The 21,664-nt window shown below is 34.3% G+C and overlaps 1 protein-coding gene across 1 annotated transcript; it reads right to left on the bottom strand.

Moving 5' to 3' along the window:
• Nucleotides 1–6: 6 nt before the first annotated feature.
• Nucleotides 7–13,952, bottom strand: LOC122823318 (alpha-tectorin-like; the record flags this gene model as incomplete). The annotated part of the gene is made up of 23 exons (XM_044102796.1): nt 13,944–13,952; nt 12,473–12,496; nt 11,764–11,787; nt 11,517–11,540; nt 10,062–10,085; nt 9,353–9,376; nt 9,108–9,131; nt 8,862–8,885; nt 8,390–8,413; nt 7,790–7,905; nt 7,387–7,665; nt 7,182–7,277; nt 6,896–7,061; nt 6,096–6,496; nt 5,436–6,012; nt 4,775–5,352; nt 3,498–4,050; nt 2,805–3,403; nt 2,444–2,598; nt 1,881–2,281; nt 1,554–1,750; nt 108–503; nt 7–25 (listed from the first exon to the last, which is right to left on the bottom strand). Coding segments are annotated over exons 4-23 (4,672 nt in total), but the record flags the coding sequence as incomplete, so codon positions are not given.
• Nucleotides 13,953–21,664: the final 7,712 nt, after the last annotated feature.

The following is a 21,664-nucleotide window of genomic DNA, read 5'->3' as shown; positions in this document are numbered from 1 at the left end:
GAAGAGAAACCTCTGCTCCATTTACCTGTTATGATGAGAGTTCATAGAGTTAGACCAAAGGTTTTAAAACAAAAACTTTTTTTATTGTGAACTTAAATAAAGTTTACCTTGACTCTCTTGTTAGGTCCGATCCCAACATTAACTCTCTGATGAGGATTTGAGAGGAATATATCAACTGATGACACAAAAGACACAAGATTGTTTCCTCTGTGCTTGTTGGTGGCCACAACTTTGTACTGAGTTTCATTGTTGCTGTGTCTCAAGCTTTCAGTGATGACATAAGAGCATGATCCCTGAAAATGAGTTAGGGCTCCATCGAAGGTGATGTAGTGTGGGTCACCCCATACAGTACAGGTAGACATGGAGTCGAAACAGCCCAGCTGGCCATCTCTGATGGTGCACTGTTGTGCAGGAGTGCATGATGAGGGACTGCAGATCAGGTCATTGGGCGCTTGACATTCACACCGTTGGGAGCAACCGTCTGTCCAGAAGGACTCACCAGCCTGCAAGATGAGAAACAAATAAAAATATTAGGTTGTGTGACAACATTGTGAATATATGAACCTTGAGGTAATAAGGAATGCATTACAGCAATGCTTCTCCGTCTGAAATCATAGTTGTAAAACTGCATCATGCACAACCTCATTCCAAATTTACCCTTCCCAAGTTTCCACTCCTTCCTGTCAGTTAAGGCTTTTGTCAATCACTGGAAGAATTTCCAATGTGGGTGCCAAACAAAAGATTGAGACGAGATGTATAGCATATCCTCATACTTGAGTTTTGACTTTAAAGCACATACCAGCCAAATAGATACAGGGCAATTATAGTAATTGTTCTAATGCTAATTTCTGCAAATTTATGAAAACTTCCAAAGGTAAATAGAAAAGGACTGAATTTGAGTGTTTTTCTAGTCATAGGGAGCACTCAAAGAACTTCACACTATAGCCACATTCACCCAATCACACTGACTAATGTTCATACATTTATGCACCAGTTCCAAGATCGGTGAACAACTAACGATCCAAGAGCGGATTGATGTGTAAAAGATGGAAGTTAGATTTGAACCTACAACCTTAAAACCCTCTGGCTGATGTCTGAAAATATATGTTAATTCCATTTTATTTGGTGAAGGGTACCTGTCAATTCTCATTTGCTTTCCTTTGTCGGGTTGCATTGAAAACTATATTCTCTCCTTAAGGCTAATTTTGGACAATTGGCTGCTTCTAATCTGTGTGCCTTTAAGTCCAGCCTCAGCCAGCACCTTCTTTTGTCTTTGTGAGACAGAACCGTCCTTGCATATAATTATCAGAATCGGTGAAAATGACACTTTCAGATACCAAGAAATTTTACCCAAGGAGACTCGTGAAGGTCTACTAAACTCTCTTTTTGAAATGTTATTTGCTTTTGCTGTGAAGTCACACAAGGGGACATTATGTGTGAGTTGTTTTCTTAAAATGCAACACCTTATTGGTGTTTCTTTCTTCAAAGCCATTCAGCAAGAGTCTTAATTCTCAGCTAATTTATCTAGAATAACGTGAACTGAAATGACCTACATTGAAGTAGAAGCCATCATACTGACAGCCACAGCTCTCCACAGGGACACAGCTTGTTCCACTCCTGGCAAAACCTTCATCACAAAAACATCCCTCAGAGCAAACATGGTCACAGGCAGCATCAATGCTGCTGGCACATGTGTGGCCACAGTCTGTTCCACACAGCTCATAATGGCTGTTGGCTGCACAGACCATTCCTGATGAAAAAAAGGGTGACAAATTGGTTAAAACAAGTTCAAAGATAGGAGAGCACATATTTTGAGAGACTTTTGAGGAAGATGGTTGTTTGATTGAATACTTTAATAGCGCATTGCCTTCCCTACTCACTGCAAGTGGTGTTTTGTCTCCAAGGGTAGACTCGGACATTAGCAGACTGACAGGCACTGACGTATGTCTCTAGAGCCCTGCACAGAAGATCACTGCCTCGATTTCCCGACACACAGACATCAAAGACGCAGTCACTAAAATATGGTGCTGGATCCACCTCCTCGTGGCAGAAGCTGAAGGGGCCATCAGCTGCCCGGATCACCTCACACTGGGTCCTGGCAGATCGGTCATCGTTGCATTGTGCGCATGAAGAGCCACAGCTGTCACTACAGGTGTAGTTCCCAGGAACCTTCCAAGCTGCCCCAAAAGCATCTGCTGAGTTGGACGATGCTCCACTTGGAGTGTGGAAGTCATCATTTGGATTTCCATTGAAGTTTCCACAAAGTCCACACATGTTTCCTCTGATCAAGATAAGAAAGATTGAATCAAAATGTTGCGTGATAATGAAACAGACAATGGTAATATTCTCTTTTTACAGTTCTAAAAAGGCATTAATTCGGTTACTATAGCATTGAAGAATATAATATTTAAATTAAAGCTGTGGTGAAAATTAGATAGACTACCTGTAACTTGGGGGCACTGAAATGGACACCGTGCTACTTCCATCATACATGACACTCAGCCCAAACTCTGCATTGACAAATGTTTGCGATCCACTTCCAAAAATAGACAGGCTTCCATTGAAGACAATGGGCAGGTTTCTTGTGATTCCATTCACCTGTGAAGACAAAAGTTTTTTTATGGGAGACACACAACTGATATTTCTGGACTATTACTGATGTGGATATTTAAGAACTGAACAGTTGTTTATATACCAAGAAGAAATGTTTTGTCTTTGAAAAGTACTTTGCAAAAGTAATGTCCAATCTACTTTAAACAGTTTTAAATATTTAGCAATCTTCCATCAGAGACAGCCTGACTTACCTCCACAGTACCAATGTTGCCTCTTGACATACGCACTTCATAGCCCAAGACATCGACAAAAACTTCAGCCGTGATAGAAACTGGCAGTCCAAACCACGGTTCATTCTTTGCTTTCACAGAAAACTGGTGAAGGTTCAGAGTGTCATTGCAAACTGTTGCTAGAACATAGCGGCAGGTTCCCTGGAAGTCATAGGCCTTGCCATCAAAGGTCATGTAGTGAGGGTCTCCAGAGGCAGAGCATGTGCCATGAGGGTTGGGATGGCAGCCATATTCACCCCCCACAACATGGCAGGACTCCTGAGGTCCACATGAATTTGGAGAACATTGGACTACACCAGTTACACCATTACAGGTGCAAAAGCTCTGACATTCTTCTCCATCCCAGAACTGTTCACCAGCTTGCCGATAACGTCCATCATGAAAGCATCCGCAGGATGTTGGAGGCACACACTGGTTACCATTGAGGACAAACCCATTATTACACTGGCACCCTTCCTGGCACTGAGTGTCACAGGTGAAGGGGAAGGAGAGGCTGGGGCAGGAAGATGGACATGAGCTTCCACAGAGTTCATAATGACTGTTTGATGGACAGGTTAGTTCTGTAGGGGAGGAAATGAAAGAAGTTCAATAAGATGTTGCCATGAATGTGTTCATTTCAAAGACATCTCTATCAAATGTGGTTCTAGAACTTACCACAGCCAGTTGCATTCCTCCACTGTCCCAGGGATACACCCTTATGTTGACACATCAGTGCATAATCTCGTAAGACCTCACATAGTGTTGATGCTGGATCTCTGGAGCCTTGGAGGATTTCTACACATGCATCTACCTGCTGCCAAGGGTTTACTGCAGCCCAGCATGATCTAAAAGGTCCAGCGTGTGAAGTAAGAACTCCACAGTACTCACTGGAACTGAAATTGGTTGCAGAGTTACGGGGTCTGTTTTCCACACAGTGATCTGCCAGGGAGCCATCTCGCCAACTGTCCCCAAACATCTGGGAGTCACTGACTAGAGTACCATTGGGTGTACGGAAATCGTCACTCTGTTCAACATTGTAGTTTCCACAAAGTCCACCTAATGAACCACTGTAGACACCTGGTGCAGTGACACGCACAAAGTGAGGCCAGACAGTCTGCAGAGTTACACCAAAGTCTGTTTGAAGGATTACACTGTGAGTGTTGCTTTGGAAGATGCGGATTCTGTTGGACCCAGAGCTAAAGGGCAGTCTGGTCAGCTGGCCATCAACCTATAATACATCAAAAAAACTTTTGAAAATTTTTGGGGTAGATGTTAAAAATACTTCAAATGCATAGAGAAATCAAGTTTTCTCTATGCAGAATGTTTTCTCACTAGAGAAAACTTCCCAAAATAATTTTTACTCATAAAAAAATGTTTTCAGTGTATTCATTGTTTGTAGCTCATTTTCCACAACAGTTAAATAAATCTTGCTAATTTTCCTTCTTACTTTTAACACATATTTGGGTTGTTTTGATTAATCAGAGGCTTAAGATCAGACCACTAAGGGTAATCTCACAATATCTACACTGTTTCATCAAGACGTTTTGATTACATGGTTACATCAAGGATCTTTTTTACTCTTCTTTATTAGTATTTCTTTTCAGACACTCTTCTTGCACAGGTTGACCATCATCATTGTCTGTAAATATTCTAGTTAGGATCAATTGCTTTCTCTAAAAATTGTTAGCAAAATCTCAAACTTACACCATGAAGCAAAATTTTGAATCTGGCTGAAGTAGAATACAACTGAGCTTAATGCTGCATAAAAGTTGTGGAAATGATGACAATTGTATTAACCCCATGTCCTGGTTGTAATGCTTTGCAGACTAACTCCAAAAGTTATGCTTTATATGACATTTGTTTAGTGTGTGAAATTTTATCAAACAGTTTGTTGTAATAGTCTTCAAACATGTAATCTATTTTATTGGCAGAGAATGATTTCTGTCACTCACCTTAACAGTGGTACTTCTTGCCATCTCAATAGCAACTTGTGTTCCCTCTGCCTCAAACTTTAGCACATTGGAGAAACCTTGAGCCCCCTGTGGAACTTTTTCCACAGTGACCATGAAGTGTGAATGATTAGAGAACCCCATAACTTTGGCAAGGGTCAGGCGACATGCTCCTGGGTACTGGTACATCACTCCATCAAATGTATGATATGATCCTGGGCCTCTTATCCAACACGTTGCAAAGCTGTTTGGTCTACAGCCTCTTACTCCATCCTCCACCCTGCAGGACTCATGTTGGCCACAGCTGTGAGAGCTGCAAGTCATGGAGCCATAGCTGCATGTACAGCGTCTCCCACAGTCTGCATCCAGTATGACAGTTTCTCCTGAGCGGTAGTAGTGACCCTCAAAGCTGCAGCCACAGTCAGCATGAGGGACACAGACCCCTCCACTCAGGAGGTAGCCTGAATTGACAGCTTTCTTGATTTGGGAGGGGCAGTTGTTGGTGGAATTGGGGTTGACACATGTAGATGGACATCCTGTACCCTGGGCCTCATAGTGGCTATTGGCTGGGCAGGGGATTTCTAAACACAAGAAACATTTATACTCACATTTTGAATATTTAACAGCATTTACTTTTTAAAATTATTGTGACTGGCAGACATACCACAGAAGCCAGAAGTCCGCCAGCTTTGTGGCTGGATCCCATTTTGTTGACACTGACTTGAGTAGACATTTAGGGCTTGGCACAGAATGGGTTGATACCCTCCACTGACACAGAGATCATACACACAGCTATCCACAAAAGATCCTGGAGGGAGATGTTGATGGCATGCAGCAAATGGTCCTGTGCTGTTCTCAAGAATACCACAGTGGGCAGAGTTTCTGTACAGTGCTGTCTGAGCTGCTGTGCAACCGGCACAGGCCAGACCTGAACACTGAGGATCACAGCCAGGCTGATCATCACCAGCAGCTTTCCAGCTGTTAGCAAAAACCACATCAGAGCTAACCACTTCACCCTGACGGCTTTGAAAGTCATCCTCAGGGCGATTGTTGAAGTTTCCACAGAGCCCACATGTGCTGTTCTGATACGTGTAGGGCACAGCTATCTGGACATATGAATACATGTCATAAGACACCATCAGACCAAAGTCGGTGCTGATGATAACAGAGAAACCTGACTGATAAACCTGGATAGAGCCATTTCTGAGGGAAAATGGAGTTGTTGCAAAGCTTCCATTGACCTGTAAGGATGGCAACAATGAAATAGTTACAAATATAAACAAAAAATGCTCTTCTGATACAGGAAGTAAGAAAGTCTTGTTACCTTGGCCTCTCCATAATGTCCTTTAACTAACTCGATAGTTTCATCATAGACAAAGACTTTGACCAGCCGTGTCCATGAAACATGAGTGCTGCCGCGATGCTCGTTCTTCCCCTCAACTCTGTAGTAGGGCAGTCCGTTCTGACACTGCTCTGACAGAACATATGTGCATGTGCCTTGAAAGTGAAACACTGAGTTGTCAAAGGTGTAGTAATGTGGATCTCCACTGACGGTGCAGGTTTGTCTTTGCACAGTCTGGCAGGAGTACTGAAAGGCAGCTGGCCGACAGATTTGGGAAAAGGAGCAAGGATTGTTGGAGCATTGCAGCCCTGCTCTGGTGCAGGTGCACTTCTGTGCACAGGTGCTGTCACTCCAGAAAGAGTCGCCAAGTTGAACCGGTTGACCTTTAAACAAAAAAAACAGCAGACATTTTAAGGCTGCTTTAATGATAAGTTAGTTTGTGGTGTTTTTAACGTCACATTTAAAACTATTTAAAATTAAGAGATTGCAGGGGACTCCGACAGACTGGCGACCTGTCCAGGGTGACGCCGCCTCTCGCCCGGAACGTTAGCTGGAGAGGAACCAGCAACCCTCCCAACCCCATTAGGGACAAAGGGTGAATAGAAAATGGATGGATGGATGGATTACAGAGGAAGAATTAAACTGAAGAGATGTTTCAGTTTTAAAACACTTATTTTAATAATCCTTTTGTTCTACCAGGAGAGATTAAAGTTTTTGCTTATTTCCATGGTACATGTGCTCATTTTTATAAAGAAGTACCCTCAGTGACTCTGTTCTCCTACCATTAAAATGACAGACTAATGATCCATGATCGACACGGAAGGCCCAGCGACCGGGTATGTTGACATTACTGCCAAGACTGAACGTTGAGTTAGGTCCGGTTGCGTCACTAGACAATGATCCAGGGATGGTGAAGTGGTGAGAGGAACTGATCGTATCGTATCCAGCCTGGAAATTTAATGAGCACAGGTAAATAAAATTGTATTTTTCAGAGAAATTTACATTTGCTGGGACCAAGACAAGGCAAATAAAACATATTTATAACAAGCATTTATTTGAATATCTAACCTGTATATATCTTGATGTGGAGGCTATTGACCCATAATTCATCAGCACAAATGAATATTGGCCATTGGTAGTCAAGACTGCCTGAAAGGTTGTTTGCTGGGAAAATAAAAATATATCTATTGAGAATGAATTCAAAATTAAACAAGGTTTATTTTATTTGCACACTATTTGAATTAGTTTCAGTAGTCAAAAATAGATCACTTACTGTTCCAGTCATTGGATAATATGCAACTTCATACCATGTTGCTATGAAGATCCAGTTGGCCTGAAAGTTAAGAGCTGGGAAGTATCTATTGATGTCCTGTGTAACTTGCTGGAGAAGAGAGCCACTGGTGTACTGAACATAGTAGATATCACCATTGCCTCTGTTGTCTAAATCAGTCCAGAACGGAGCAATGATGTCTCTGCTTCCATACATCGGAAATTGTTGAGGAGAATAACTATACCATGGTGCATCAAAGGTCAGATGTCCGTTGTGGTTCACCTGAGAAAAAGAGCTCTAAATTAGGTCTGATTATTAATACACTTTTTGTAAATGTTTACATTTTTTCTTCATGATTACAGTAAAATGGGAAGTGATTGGAAGTACAAGATGTCAAGTAACATACATAAATCTGAGAGTAAAGCTGTCCGAAATAGTTAAAGGTTCGTAGGAGTGAAATTGCAGGAGAACTTCCATCATCTGAACGAGAGCTTGTTGTTCCAGCAATTGGGTAGAGGGGTCCTAGAAAATACAAGAGAGATTAATTGATTAAATTAGACTCTTTCTGGATAACATCATACTAACAGTGTCAATATATAGTTTCTAGACAGACAGGCTGAAAGACAAATTGATTTATCAATCTAAACTTTCAACTTACCCAGATTCTGAAACAAATATATTTGGACATTAATTTGCAAAAATTAATCTCAACAAATTAGAAATCATTGGTATGATAAACAGTTTTCCAATGTAATGTGCAGGTTTACTTGTGCACATTAAGTTACTGTTATTAATACAAACAAACAAAACCTGCATATATAAAAACATATTTTACACACAGACATATACACACTCACACATTGACATATATTTAAATATACATACACAAAAGGACAACATTTGTTGGTACCACTCGGTTAATGAAAGAAAAACCAGCATGACAGTGGACAAAATTTTAATATAATGAGTTCTTGAAAAAGAGCTTAGTCATAAACTTCCAGCTCACCTTGACGTTGAATCGTCACTCCAGCTATAAAAACAGAGACATTATTGAACATTAAATTAAGATAATTATTGTCAAATAAATATGACCTGTAAAGAAGATTTAGTCCAATATTGGAATAGCTGACATTTTTTAAATGTAATATGCAGACAGTATTATTTATCATGATGTGTGTCATAATAATAATAATAATAATAATAATAATAATAATAATAATAATAATAATAATAATAATAATGAAAGTGTTGTTGTTATTATTATTATTAAGATATTAATAGTGATAATAATAATAATAATAATGTGTTATTATTATTATTATTATTATTATTATTATTAATAAGATATTAATAATAACAATAACAATAACTGTTATTATTATTATTATTATTATTATTATTATTATTATTATTATTATTATTAAGATATTAATAATAATATCTTGAAGTGAGAAGATACGTATAAATTATCAGCTCACCTTGGCCCACAGTTGACATTCCAGCTATAAAACAAACAGATAGTATTGAATATTAAATTGACTTTAATGTTAATTAAAAATGACTTATTTTGTGTAGCAAGGCTTAAACCACTACTTTCATTGCAATGGCCAACATTTTTAAAATAAAATATGAAGTTGTGATTATTTCTCATTATATATGTAATAATAATAATAAAAATATAATAAGTTCTTGAAAAAGAAGATTGGTCTAAACTTCCAGCTCACCTTGTTGTTGAGTTGTCACTCCAGCTATAAACACAGAGACATTATTGAACATTAAATTAGTTAATGTCAATAATAACAGATTTGTTTATTGTGTAGTAAAGTTTAAATCACTACATTCATTTGTATGACAAACATTTCTCCTTTGTAAAATACATTATTGATTATTTACCGTTATCTATTAATAAGAATTATAAAAACATAACAAAGTTCTTGAAAAAGAAGATTGGTCTAAATTTTTAGCTCACCTTGTTGTTGAGTTGTCACTGCAGCTGTAAAAACACACAGATAATATTGAATATTAATTTAACTAAAGTCAATAATAACAGATTTGTTTATTGTGTAGTAAAGTTTAAATCACTACATTCATTGGTATGACAAACATTTTTTCTTTGTAATATACAGTATTGATTATTTACTGTTAATATTCTAAGTCGTTTTGGTGCATTTCTCCAATCGATCTTGACATTTGCAAAACAGTAAATATATTTCTCAGAGCAATTCATGCAAAGAGCAAAACACCAGGAATTATCTGCAAAAGCCAGTTTATTTTTTAAAGAAAACCAGCTGTGCTAATGATTCATAAATATACCTGCACTGGAGAAACTCAGCATTTATCTGGGCAAAATTCTCCAGTTGAGCACAGATTTAGATAAAACGTCTAACAGAAACGTATAAAAATATGCTCTACATATTATGACACCTTATTCAAGCATTCTGCATGTTAAGACTTATATAATTAAATTTGATACTTTTTTGAAGTGCACAAGTGACACTGATTTCAACAAGCAGGTTTGAGAATTTCACTTCTGTTCTGAGAAATGCATGAAAGCGACTGAGAAAAACGTAATTAGAAAATATTTTAAAGTAAAGTCTGACGTTATTTTGTAACGTGTTTTAGAAATTGAGACATGCTATTGAATTAAAACAAATTTTTGAAAGAAACGTTGAGCTTACTTTGATTCTGAGCGATCACTCCAGCTATAGAAACACAAAGATATAATAAAAGTAATTTAGGTTAATAAAATAAAATGTGTGTGGCATTTTAATTAAAATAATCCAGCATAATGATTTATGATTAATTATTTAATTAATAATCATAATAATAATAATTAGAGGTAACTTTGAAGGTTATTTTGTTACTTTGTGTTTTATAAATCAAAACAGTGCAACATATAATTGTTATGCACGGATGCAGCTACCTGTTATCCAACTAGCTGTAAAAACACAAAGATATCATTGGACATTAAATTAGGAACTTATATCAGTTTAAAAAAAACAAAAAAAGAGAAAGAAATGGGTGAAAACTGTTGCTTACTTTGGAATGACTAAAATGTTTCAAATGTAATGTATGGGTACAGTTATTCCTCAGTTAACTAATGGAAATAACTAAAAATAATAATATGTAAATCCGTGTTTCTCAAACATTTTAGGCTGAGAATCAATTACTCCATTTAACAAACTCACACACAAACCACACTACTAGAAATCGCCCCACAATAACACAACATCTTAATATTTAGAACCTGAAATGGAAATATTAGTTTCCTAATTATCTTTATTTCTCCTAATGTGGAAGGTGGCGCTGTTTTGTAAATGTGCCACAATAAAACCATGAACATGTCGACTCGGCATTTTGAGTTATTTCCAGATTCTGAAAGTTTGGATTGTAAGCTTTCAAATGTTGGAAAATACATGGAAATCATTAAAGTTCTTTACTGTTAGTTCTTTATTTGGGGTTATTTGTAATTTAGAAACATGATAAAAGAAAAAAGACCTGAGATGTTTGGCAAGAACAAATACTTTCTTTCAGCCAGTAGACAGTCCAACATAGATCATTTATTTTAGGTGTTAAGATGCAGTTAGTCAGCGTGGGGCGCAGCGCTGCTCACCGCTTTGTCACAGTCAAATCTCATTCAGCTCAGTGAACTACATCTGTATGCCTGCCGCATGTTATGTATCATAATAATGTTGAAAACAAAAGTTCTGCAACTCCTCCTGAGAGTTTTCTTTTTAGTGACCAGGTGTTAAGCCACTTATCCATCATTATTTTTAACCACAATCGTTTGATGAGCTAACTGTGACGTCACACTTTGAGCTCAAGTCACAGCAAATAAACTGTTGCTTAAAAAAAATTAAAAATAAATAAGCCGTTGTTTACATGCAGTACCGCGCGGACCACTGGGGGGCGCCATGGTCCACTAATGGTCCCGGCACCACAGTTTGATAAAAACTGATGCAAAGACAATGTTGGAGGTTATTTTTGTTACTTTGTGTTTTGGAAATTTGAATATTATTCCTGCAGTATTCTTTGACAATTAAAATATCAGATGTGTGTCATAATAATAATAATAATAATAATAATAATAATAATAATAATAATAATAATAATAATATCTTGAAGTGAGTCACCTTGGCGCACAGTTGACATTCCAGCTGTAAAAACAAACAGACAGTATTGAATATTAAATTGACTTTAATGTTAATTAAAAATTACTTATTTTGTGTAGCAAGGCTTAAACCACTACTTTCATTGCAATGGCCAACATTTTTAAAATAAAATATGAAGTTGTGATTATTTCTCATTATATATGTAATAATAATAATAAAAATATAATAAGTTCTGGAAAAAGAAGATTGGTCTAAATTTTTAGCTCACCTTGTTGTTGAGTTGTCACTGCAGCTGTAAAAACACACAGATAATATTGAACATTAATTTAACTAAAGTCAATAATAACAGATTTGTTTATTGTGTAGTAAAGTTTAAATCACTACATTCATTGGTATGACAAACATTTTTTCATTGTAATATACAGTATTGATTATTTACTGTTAATATTCTAAGTCGTTTTGGTGCATTTCTCCAATCGATCTTGACATTTGCAAAACAGTAAATATATTTCTCAGAGCAATTCATGCAAAGAGCAAAACACCAGGAATTATCTGCAAAAGCCAGTTTATTTTTTAAAGAAAACCAGCTGTGCTAATGATTCATAAATATACCTGCACTGGAGAAACTCAGCATTTATCTGGGCAAAATTCTCCAGTTGAGCACAGATTTAGATAAAACGTCTAACAGAAACGTATAAAAATATTCTCTACATATTATGACACCTTATTCAAGCATTCTGCATGTTAAGACTTATATAATTAAATTTGATACTTTTTTGAAGTGCACAAGTGACACTGATTTCAACAAGCAGGTTTGAGAATTTCACTTCTGTTCTGAGAAATGCATGAAAGCGACTGAGAAAAACGTAATTAGAAAATATTTTAAAGTAAAGTCTGACGTTTTTTTGTAACGTGTTTTAGAAATTGAGACATGCTATTGAATTAAAACAAATTTTTGAAAGAAACGTTGAGCTTACTTTGATTCTGAGCGATCACTCCAGCTATAGAAACACAAAGATATAATAAAAGTAATTTAGGTTAATAAAATAAAATGTGTGTGGCATTTTAATTAAAATAATCCAGCATAATGATTTATGATTAATTATTTAATTAATAATCATAATAATAATAATTAGAGGTAACTTTGAAGGTTATTTTGTTACTTTGTGTTTTATAAATCAAAACAGTGCAACATATAATTGTTATGGATGCAGTTACCTGTTATCCAACTAGCTGTAAAACACAAAGATATCATTGGACATTAAATTAGGAACTTATATCAGTTTAAAAAAACAAAAAAGAGAAAGAAATGGGTGAAAACTGTTGCTTACTTTGGAATGACTAAAATGTTTCAAATGTAATGTGTGGGTACACTTATTACTCAGTTAACTAATGGAAATAACTAAAATAATAATATGTAAATCCGTGTTTCTCAAACATTTTAGGCTGAGAATCAATTACTCCATTTAACAAACTCACACACAAACCACACTACTAGAAATCGCCCCACAATAACACAACATCTTAATATTTAGAACCTGAAATGGAAATATTAGTTTCCTAATTATCTTTATTCCTCCTAATGTGGAAGGTGGCGCTGTTTTGTAAATGTGCCACAATAAAACCATGAACATGTCGACTCGGCATTTTGAGTTATTTCCAGATTCTGAAAGTTTGGATTGTAAGCTTTCAAATGTTGGAAAATACATGGAAATCATTAAAGTTCTTTACTGTTAGTTCTTTATTTGGGGTTATTTGTAATTTAGAAACATGATAAAAGAAAAAAGACCTGAGATGTTTGGCAAGAACAAATACTTTCTTTCAGCCAGTAGACAGTCCAACATAGATCATTTATTTTAGGTGTTAAGATGCAGTTAGTCAGCGTGGGCATGAGCGCTGCTCACCGCTTTGTCACAGTCAAATCTCATTCAGCTCAGTGAACTACATCTGTATGCCTGCCGCATGTTATGTATCATAATAATGTTGAAAACAAAAGTTCTGCAACTCCTCCTGAGAGTTTTCTTTTTAGTGACCAGGTGTTAAGCCACTTATCCATCATTATTTTTAACCACAATCGTTTGATGAACTAACTGTGACGTCACACTTTGAGCTCAAGTCACAGCAAATAAACTGTTGCTTAAAAAAAATTAAAAATAAATAAGCCGTTGTTTACATGCAGTACCGCGTGGACCACTGGGGGGCGCCATGGTCCACTAATGGTCCCGGCACCACAGTTTGATAAAATCTGATGCAAAGACAATGTTGGAGGTTATTTTTGTTACTTTGTGTTTTGGAAATTTGAATATTATTCCTGCAGTATTCTTTGACAATTAAAATATCAGATGTGTGTCATAATAATAATAATAATAATAATAATAATAATAATAATAATAATAATAATAATAATAATAATAATAATAATAATAATAATATCTTGAAGTGAGTCACCTTGGCGCACAGTTGACATTCCAGCTGTAAAAACAAACAGACAGTATTGAATATTAAATTGACTTTAATGTTAATTAAAAATGTCTTATTTTGTGTACCAAGGCTTAAACCACTACTTTCATTGGAATGGCCAACATTTTTAAAATAAAATATGAGGTTGTGATGATTTCTCATTATATATGTAATAATAACAATAAAAATATAATAAGTTCTGGAAAAAGAAGATTGGTCTAAATTTTTAGCTCACCTTGTTGTTGAGTTGTCACTGCAGCTGTAAAAACACACAGATAATATTGAATATTAATTTAACTAAAGTCAATAATAACAGATTTGTTTATGGTGTAATAAGGTTTCAATCACTACACTCATTGGTATGACTGACATTTTTCCATTGTAATATACAGTATTGATTATTTACTGTTATTTATTCTAAGTCGTTTTGATGCATTTCTCCAATCGTTTTTGACATTTGCAAAACGGTAAATGTCTTTCTCAGAGCAATTCATGCAAAGAGCAAAACACCAGGAATTAAAAAACCAGCTGTGCTAATGGTTCATAAATATACCTGCACTGGAGAAACTCAGCATTAACTGGACAAAATTCTCCAGTTGAGCACAGATTTAGATAAAACGTCTAACAGAAACGTATAAAAATATTCTCTACATATTATGACACCTTATTCAAGCATTCTGCATGTGAAGACTTACATAATTAAATTTGATGCTTTTTTGAAGTGACACAATGATTTGAATTTTCAACAAGCAGGTTTGAGAATTTCACTTCTGTTCTGAGAAATGCATAAAAGCGACTGAGAAAAACGTAATTAGAAAATATTTTAAAGTAAAGTCTGATGTTATTTTGTAACGCGTTTTAGAAATTAAGACATGCTATTGAATTAAAACTTTTGAAAGAAACGTTGAGCTTTCTTTGATTCTGAGCGATCACTGCAGCTATAGAAACACAAAGATAAAATAAAGGTAATTTAGGTTAATAAAATAAAATGTGTGTGGCATTTTAATTAAAATGATCCAGCGTAATGATTTATAATTAATTATTTAATTAATGATAATAATAATTAGAGGTAAATTTGAAGGTTATTTTGTTACTTTGTGTTTTATAAATCAAAACAGTGCAACATATAATTGTTATGGATGCAGTTACCTGTTGTCCCTCTGGCTGTAAAAACACAAAGATATCATTGGACATGAGATTAGAACTTATATCAGTTTAAAAAAAACAAAAAAAGAGAAAGAAATGGGTGAAAACTGTTGCTTACTTTGGAATGACTAAAATGTTTCAAATGTAATGTATGGGTACACTTATTCCTCAGTTAACTAATGGAAATAACTAAAAATAATAATATGTAAATCCGTGTTTCTCAAACATTTTAGGCTGAGAATCAATTACTCCATTTAACAAACTCACACACAAACCACACTACTAGAAATCGCCCCACAATAACACAACATCTTAATATTTAGAACCTGAAATGGAAATATTAGTTTCCTAATTATCTTTATTCCTCCTAATGTGGAAGGTGGCGCTGTTTTGTAAATGTGCCACAATAAAACCATGAACATGTCGACTCGGCATTTTGAGTTATTTCCAGATTCTGAAAGTTTGGATTGTAAGCTTTCAAATGTTGGAAAATACATGGAAATCATTAAAGTTCTTTACTGTTAGTTCTTTATTTGGGGTTATTTGTAATTTAGAAACATGATAAAAGAAAAAAGACCTGAGATGTTTGGCAAGAACAAATACTTTCTTTCAGCCAGTAGACAGTCCAACATAGATCATTTATTTTAGGTGTTAAGATGCAGTTAGTCAGCGTCGCTTTGTCACAGTCAAATCTCATTCAGCTCAGTGAACTACATCTGTATGCCTGCCGCATGTTAGGTTTCATAATAATGTTGAAAACAAAAGTTCTGCAACTCCTCCTGAGAGTTTTCTTTTTAGTGACCAGGTGTTAAGCCACTTATCCATCATTATTTTTAACCACAATCGTTTGATGAGCTAACTGTGACGTCACACTTTGAGCTCAAGTCACAGCAAATAAACTGTTGCTTAAAAAAAATTAAAAATAAATAAGCCGTTGTTTACATGCAGTACCGCGTGGACCACTGGGGGGCGCCATGGTCCACTAATGGTCCCGGCACCACAGTTTGAAAAAACTGATGCAAAGACAATGTTGGAGGTTATTTTTGTTACTTTGTGTTTTGGAAATTTGAATATTATTCCTGCAGTATTCTTTGACAATTAAAATATCAGATGTGTGTCATAATAATAATAATAATAATAATAATAATAATAATAATAATAATAATAATAATAATAATAATAATAATAATAATATCTTGAAGTGAGTCACCTTGGCGCACAGTTGACATTCCAGCTGTAAAAACAAACAGACAGTATTGAATATTAAATTGACTTTAATGTTAATTAAAAATTACTTATTTTGTGTAGCAAGGCTTAAACCACTACTTTCATTGCAATGGCCAACATTTTTAAAATAAAATATGAAGTTGTGATTATTTCTCATTACATATGTAATAATAATAATAAAAATATAATAAGTTCTGGAAAAAGAAGATTGGTCTAAACTTCCAGCTCACCTTGTTGTTGAGTTGTCACTCCAGCTATAAACACAGAGACATCATTGAACATTAATTTAACTAATGCCAATAATAACAGATTTGTTTATTGTGTAGTAAAGTTTAAATCACTACATTCATTTGTATGATAAACATTTCTCCTTTGTAAAATACATTATTGATTATTTACCGTTATCTATTAATAAGAATTATAAAAACATAACAAAGTTCTTGAAAAAGAAGATTGGTCTAAATTTTTAGCTCACCTTGTTGTTGAGTTGTCACTGCAGCTGTAAAAACACACAGATAATATTGAATATTAATTGAACTAAAGTCAATAATAACAGATTTGTTTATTGTGTAGTAAAGTTTAAATCACTACATTCATTGGTATGACAAACATTTTTCCATTGTAATATACAGTATTGATTATTTACTGTTAATATTCTAAGTCGTTTTGGTGCATTTCTCCAATCAATCTTGACATTTGCAAAACAGTAAATATATTTCTCAGAGCAATTCATGCAAAGAGCAAAACACCAGGAATTATCTGCAAAAGCCAGTTTATTTTTTAAAGAAAACCAGCTGTGCTAATGATTCATAAATATACCTGCACTGGAGAAACTCAGCATTTATCTGGGCAAAATTCTCCAGTTGAGCACAGATTTAGATAAAACGTCTAACAGAAACGTATAAAAATATGCTCTACATATTATGACACCTTATTCAAGCATTCTGCATGTTAAGACTTATATAATTAAATTTGATACTTTTTTGAAGTGCAGAAGTGACACTGATTTCAACAAGCAGGTTTGAGAATTTCACTTCTGTTCTGAGAAATGCATAAGCGACTGAGAAAAACGTAATTAGAAAATATTTTAAAGTAAAGTCTGACGTTATTTTGTAACGTGTTTTAGAAATTGAGACATGCTATTGAATTAAAACAAACTTTTGAAAGAAACGTTGAGCTTACTTTGATTCTGAGCGATCACTCCAGCTATAGAAACACAAAGATAAAATAAAAGTAATTTAGGTTAATAAAATAAAATGTGTGTGGCATTTTAATTAAAATGATCCAGCGTAATGATTTATAATTAATTATTTAATTAATGATAATAATAATTAGAGGTAAATTTGAAGGTTATTTTGTTACTTTGTGTTTTATAAATCAAAACAGTGCAACATATAATTGTTATGGATGCAGTTACCTGTTGTCCCTCTGGCTGTAAAAACACAAAGATATCATTGGACATTAAATTAGGAACTTATATCAGTTTAAAAAAAACAAAAAAAGAGAAAGAAATGGGTGAAAACTGTTGCTTACTTTGGAATGACTAAAATGTTTCAAATGTAATGTATGGGTACACTTATTCCTCAGTTAACTAATGGAAATAACTAAAAATAATAATATGTAAATCCGTGTTTCTCAAACATTTTAGGCTGAGAATCAATTACTCCATTTAACAAACTCACACACAAACCACACTACTAGAAATCGCCCCACAATAACACAACATCTTAATATTTAGAACCTGAAATGGAAATATTAGTTTCCTAATTATCTTTATTCCTCCTAATGTGGAAGGTGGCGCTGTTTTGTAAATGTGCCACAATAAAACCATGAACATGTCGACTCGGCATTTTGAGTTATTTCCAGATTCTGAAAGTTTGGATTGTAAGCTTTCAAATGTTGGAAAATACATGGAAATCATTAAAGTTCTTTACTGTTAGTTCTTTATTTGGGGTTATTTGTAATTTAGAAACATGATAAAAGAAAAAAGACCTGAGATGTTTGGCAAGAACAAATACTTTCTTTCAGCCAGTAGACAGTCCAACATAGATCATTTATTTTAGGTGTTAAGATGCAGTTAGTCAGCGTGGGGCGCAGCGCTGCTCACCGCTTTGTCACAGTCAAATCTCATTCAGCTCAGTGAACTACATCTGTATGCCTGCCGCATGTTATGTATCATAATAATGTTGAAAACAAAAGTTCTGCAACTCCTCCTGAGAGTTTTCTTTTTAGTGACCAGGTGTTAAGCCACTTATCCATCATTATTTTTAACCACAATCGTTTGATGAACTAACTGTGACGTCACACTTTGAGCTCAAGTCACAGCAAATAAACTGTTGCTTAAAAAAAATTAAAAATAAATAAGCCGTTGTTTACATGCAGTACCGCGCGGACCACTGGGGGGCGCCATGGTCCACTAATGGTCCCGGCACCACAGTTTGATAAAAACTGATGCAAAGACAATGTTGGAGGTTATTTTTGTTACTTTGTGTTTTGGAAATTTGAATATTATTCCTGCAGTATTCTTTGACAATTAAAATATCAGATGTGTGTCATAATAATAATAATAATAATAATAATAATAATAATAATAATAATAATAATAATATCTTGAAGTGAGTCACCTTGGCGCACAGTTGACATTCCAGCTGTAAAAACAAACAGACAGTATTGAATATTAAATTGACTTTAATGTTAATTAAAAATTACTTATTTTGTGTAGCAAGGCTTAAACCACTACTTTCATTGCAATGGCCAACATTTTTAAAATAAAATATGAAGTTGTGATTATTTCTCATTATATATGTAATAATAATAATAAAAATATAATAAGTTCTGGAAAAAGAAGATTGGTCTAAATTTTTAGCTCACCTTGTTGTTGAGTTGTCACTGCAGCTGTAAAAACACACAGATAATATTGAATATTAATTGAACTAAAGTCAATAATAACAGATTTGTTTATTGTGTAGTAAAGTTTAAATCACTACATTCATTGGTATGACAAACATTTTTCCATTGTAATATACAGTATTGATTATTTACTGTTAATATTCTAAGTCGTTTTGGTGCATTTCTCCAATCGATCTTGACATTTGCAAAACAGTAAATATATTTCTCAGAGCAATTCATGCAAAGAGCAAAACACCAGGAATTATCTGCAAAAGCCAGTTTATTTTTTAAAGAAAACCAGCTGTGCTAATGATTCATAAATATACCTGCACTGGAGAAACTCAGCATTTATCTGGGCAAAATTCTCCAGTTGAGCACAGATTTAGATAAAACGTCTAACAGAAACGTATAAAAATATGCTCTACATATTATGACACCTTATTCAAGCATTCTGCATGTTAAGACTTATATAATTAAATTTGATACTTTTTTGAAGTGCAGAAGTGACACTGATTTCAACAAGCAGGTTTGGGAATTTCACTTCTGTTCTGAGAAATGCATGAAAGCGACTGAGAAAAACGTAATTAGAAAATATTTTAAAGTAAAGTCTGATGTTATTTTGTAACATGTTTTAGAAATTGAGACATGCTATTGAATTAAAACAAACTTTTGAAAGAAACGTTGAGCTTACTTTGATTCTGAGCGATCACTCCAGCTATAGAAACACAAAGATATAATAAAGGTAATTTAGGTTAATAAAATAAAATGTGTGTGGCATTTTAATTAAAATAATCCAGCATAATGATTTATGATTAATTATTTAATTAATAATCATAATAATAATAATTAGAGGTAACTTTGAAGGTTATTTTGTTACTTTGTGTTTTATAAATCAAAACAGTGCAACATATAATTGTTATGCACGGATGCAGCTACCTGTTATCCAACTAGCTGTAAAAACACAAAGATATCATTGGACATTAAATTAGGAACTTATATCAGTTTAAAAAAAACAAAAAAGGAGAAAGAAATGGGTGAAAACTGTTGCTTACTTTGGAATGACTAAAATGTTTCAAATGTAATGTATGGGTACAGTTATTCCTCAGTTAACTAATGGAAATAACTAAAAATAATAATATGTAAATCCGTGTTTCTCAAACATTTTAGGCTGAGAATCAATTACTCCATTTAACAAACTCACACACAAACCACACTACTAGAAATCGCCCCACAATAACACAACATCTTAATATTTAGAACCTGAAATGGAAATATTAGTTTCCTAATTATCTTTATTCCTCCTAATGTGGAAGGTGGCGCTGTTTTGTAAATGTGCCACAATAAAACCATGAACATGTCGACTCGGCATTTTGAGTTATTTCCAGATTCTGAAAGTTTGGATTGTAAGCTTTCAAATGTTGGAAAATACATGGAAATCATTAAAGTTCTTTACTGTTAGTTCTTTATTTGGGGTTATTTGTAATTTAGAAACATGATAAAAGAAAAAAGACCTGAGATGTTTGGCAAGAACAAATACTTTCTTTCAGCCAGTAGACAGTCCAACATAGATCATTTATTTTAGGTGTTAAGATGCAGTTAGTCAGCGTGGGGCGCAGCGCTGCTCACCGCTTTGTCACAGTCAAATCTCATTCAGCTCAGTGAACTACATCTGTATGCCTGCATGTTATGTATCATAATAATGTTGAAAACAAAAGTTCTGCAACTCCTCCTGAGAGTTTTCTTTTTAGTGACCAGGTGTTAAGCCACTTATCCATCATTATTTTTAACCACAATCGTTTGATGAACTAACTGTGACGTCACACTTTGAGCTCAAGTCACAGCAAATAAACTGTTGCTTAAAAAAAATTAAAAATAAATAAGCCGTTGTTTACATGCAGTACCGCGTGGACCACTGGGGGGCGCCATGGTCCACTAATGGTCCCGGCACCACAGTTTGATAAAAACTGATGCAAAGACAATGTTGGAGGTTATTTTTGTTACTTTGTGTTTTGGAAATTTGAATATTATTCCTGCAGTATTCTTTGACAATTAAAATATCAGATGTGTGTCATAATAATAATAATAATAATAATAATAATAATAATAATAATAATAATAATAATAATAATAATAATAATAATAATAATAATAATAATAATATCTTGAAGTGAGTCACCTTGGCGCACAGTTGACATTCCAGCTGTAAAACAAACAGACAGTATTGAATATTAAATTGACTTTAATGTTAATTAAAAATTACTTATTTTGTGTAGCAAGGCTTAAACCACTACTTTCATTGCAATGGCCAACATTTTTAAAATAAAATATGAAGTTGTGATTATTTCTCATTATATATGTAATAATAATAATAAAAATATAATAAGTTCTGGAAAAAGAAGATTGGTCTAAATTTTTAGCTCACCTTGTTGTTGAGTTGTCACTGCAGC

The sequence above is a fragment of the Gambusia affinis genome, linkage group LG20 (assembly GCF_019740435.1).
Source record: "Gambusia affinis linkage group LG20, SWU_Gaff_1.0, whole genome shotgun sequence".
Classification (NCBI taxonomy): Eukaryota; Metazoa; Chordata; class Actinopteri; order Cyprinodontiformes; family Poeciliidae; genus Gambusia; species Gambusia affinis.
Note: the sequence above shows the minus strand (reverse complement) of the source record. Positions and strands in the feature narration are given on the sequence as shown.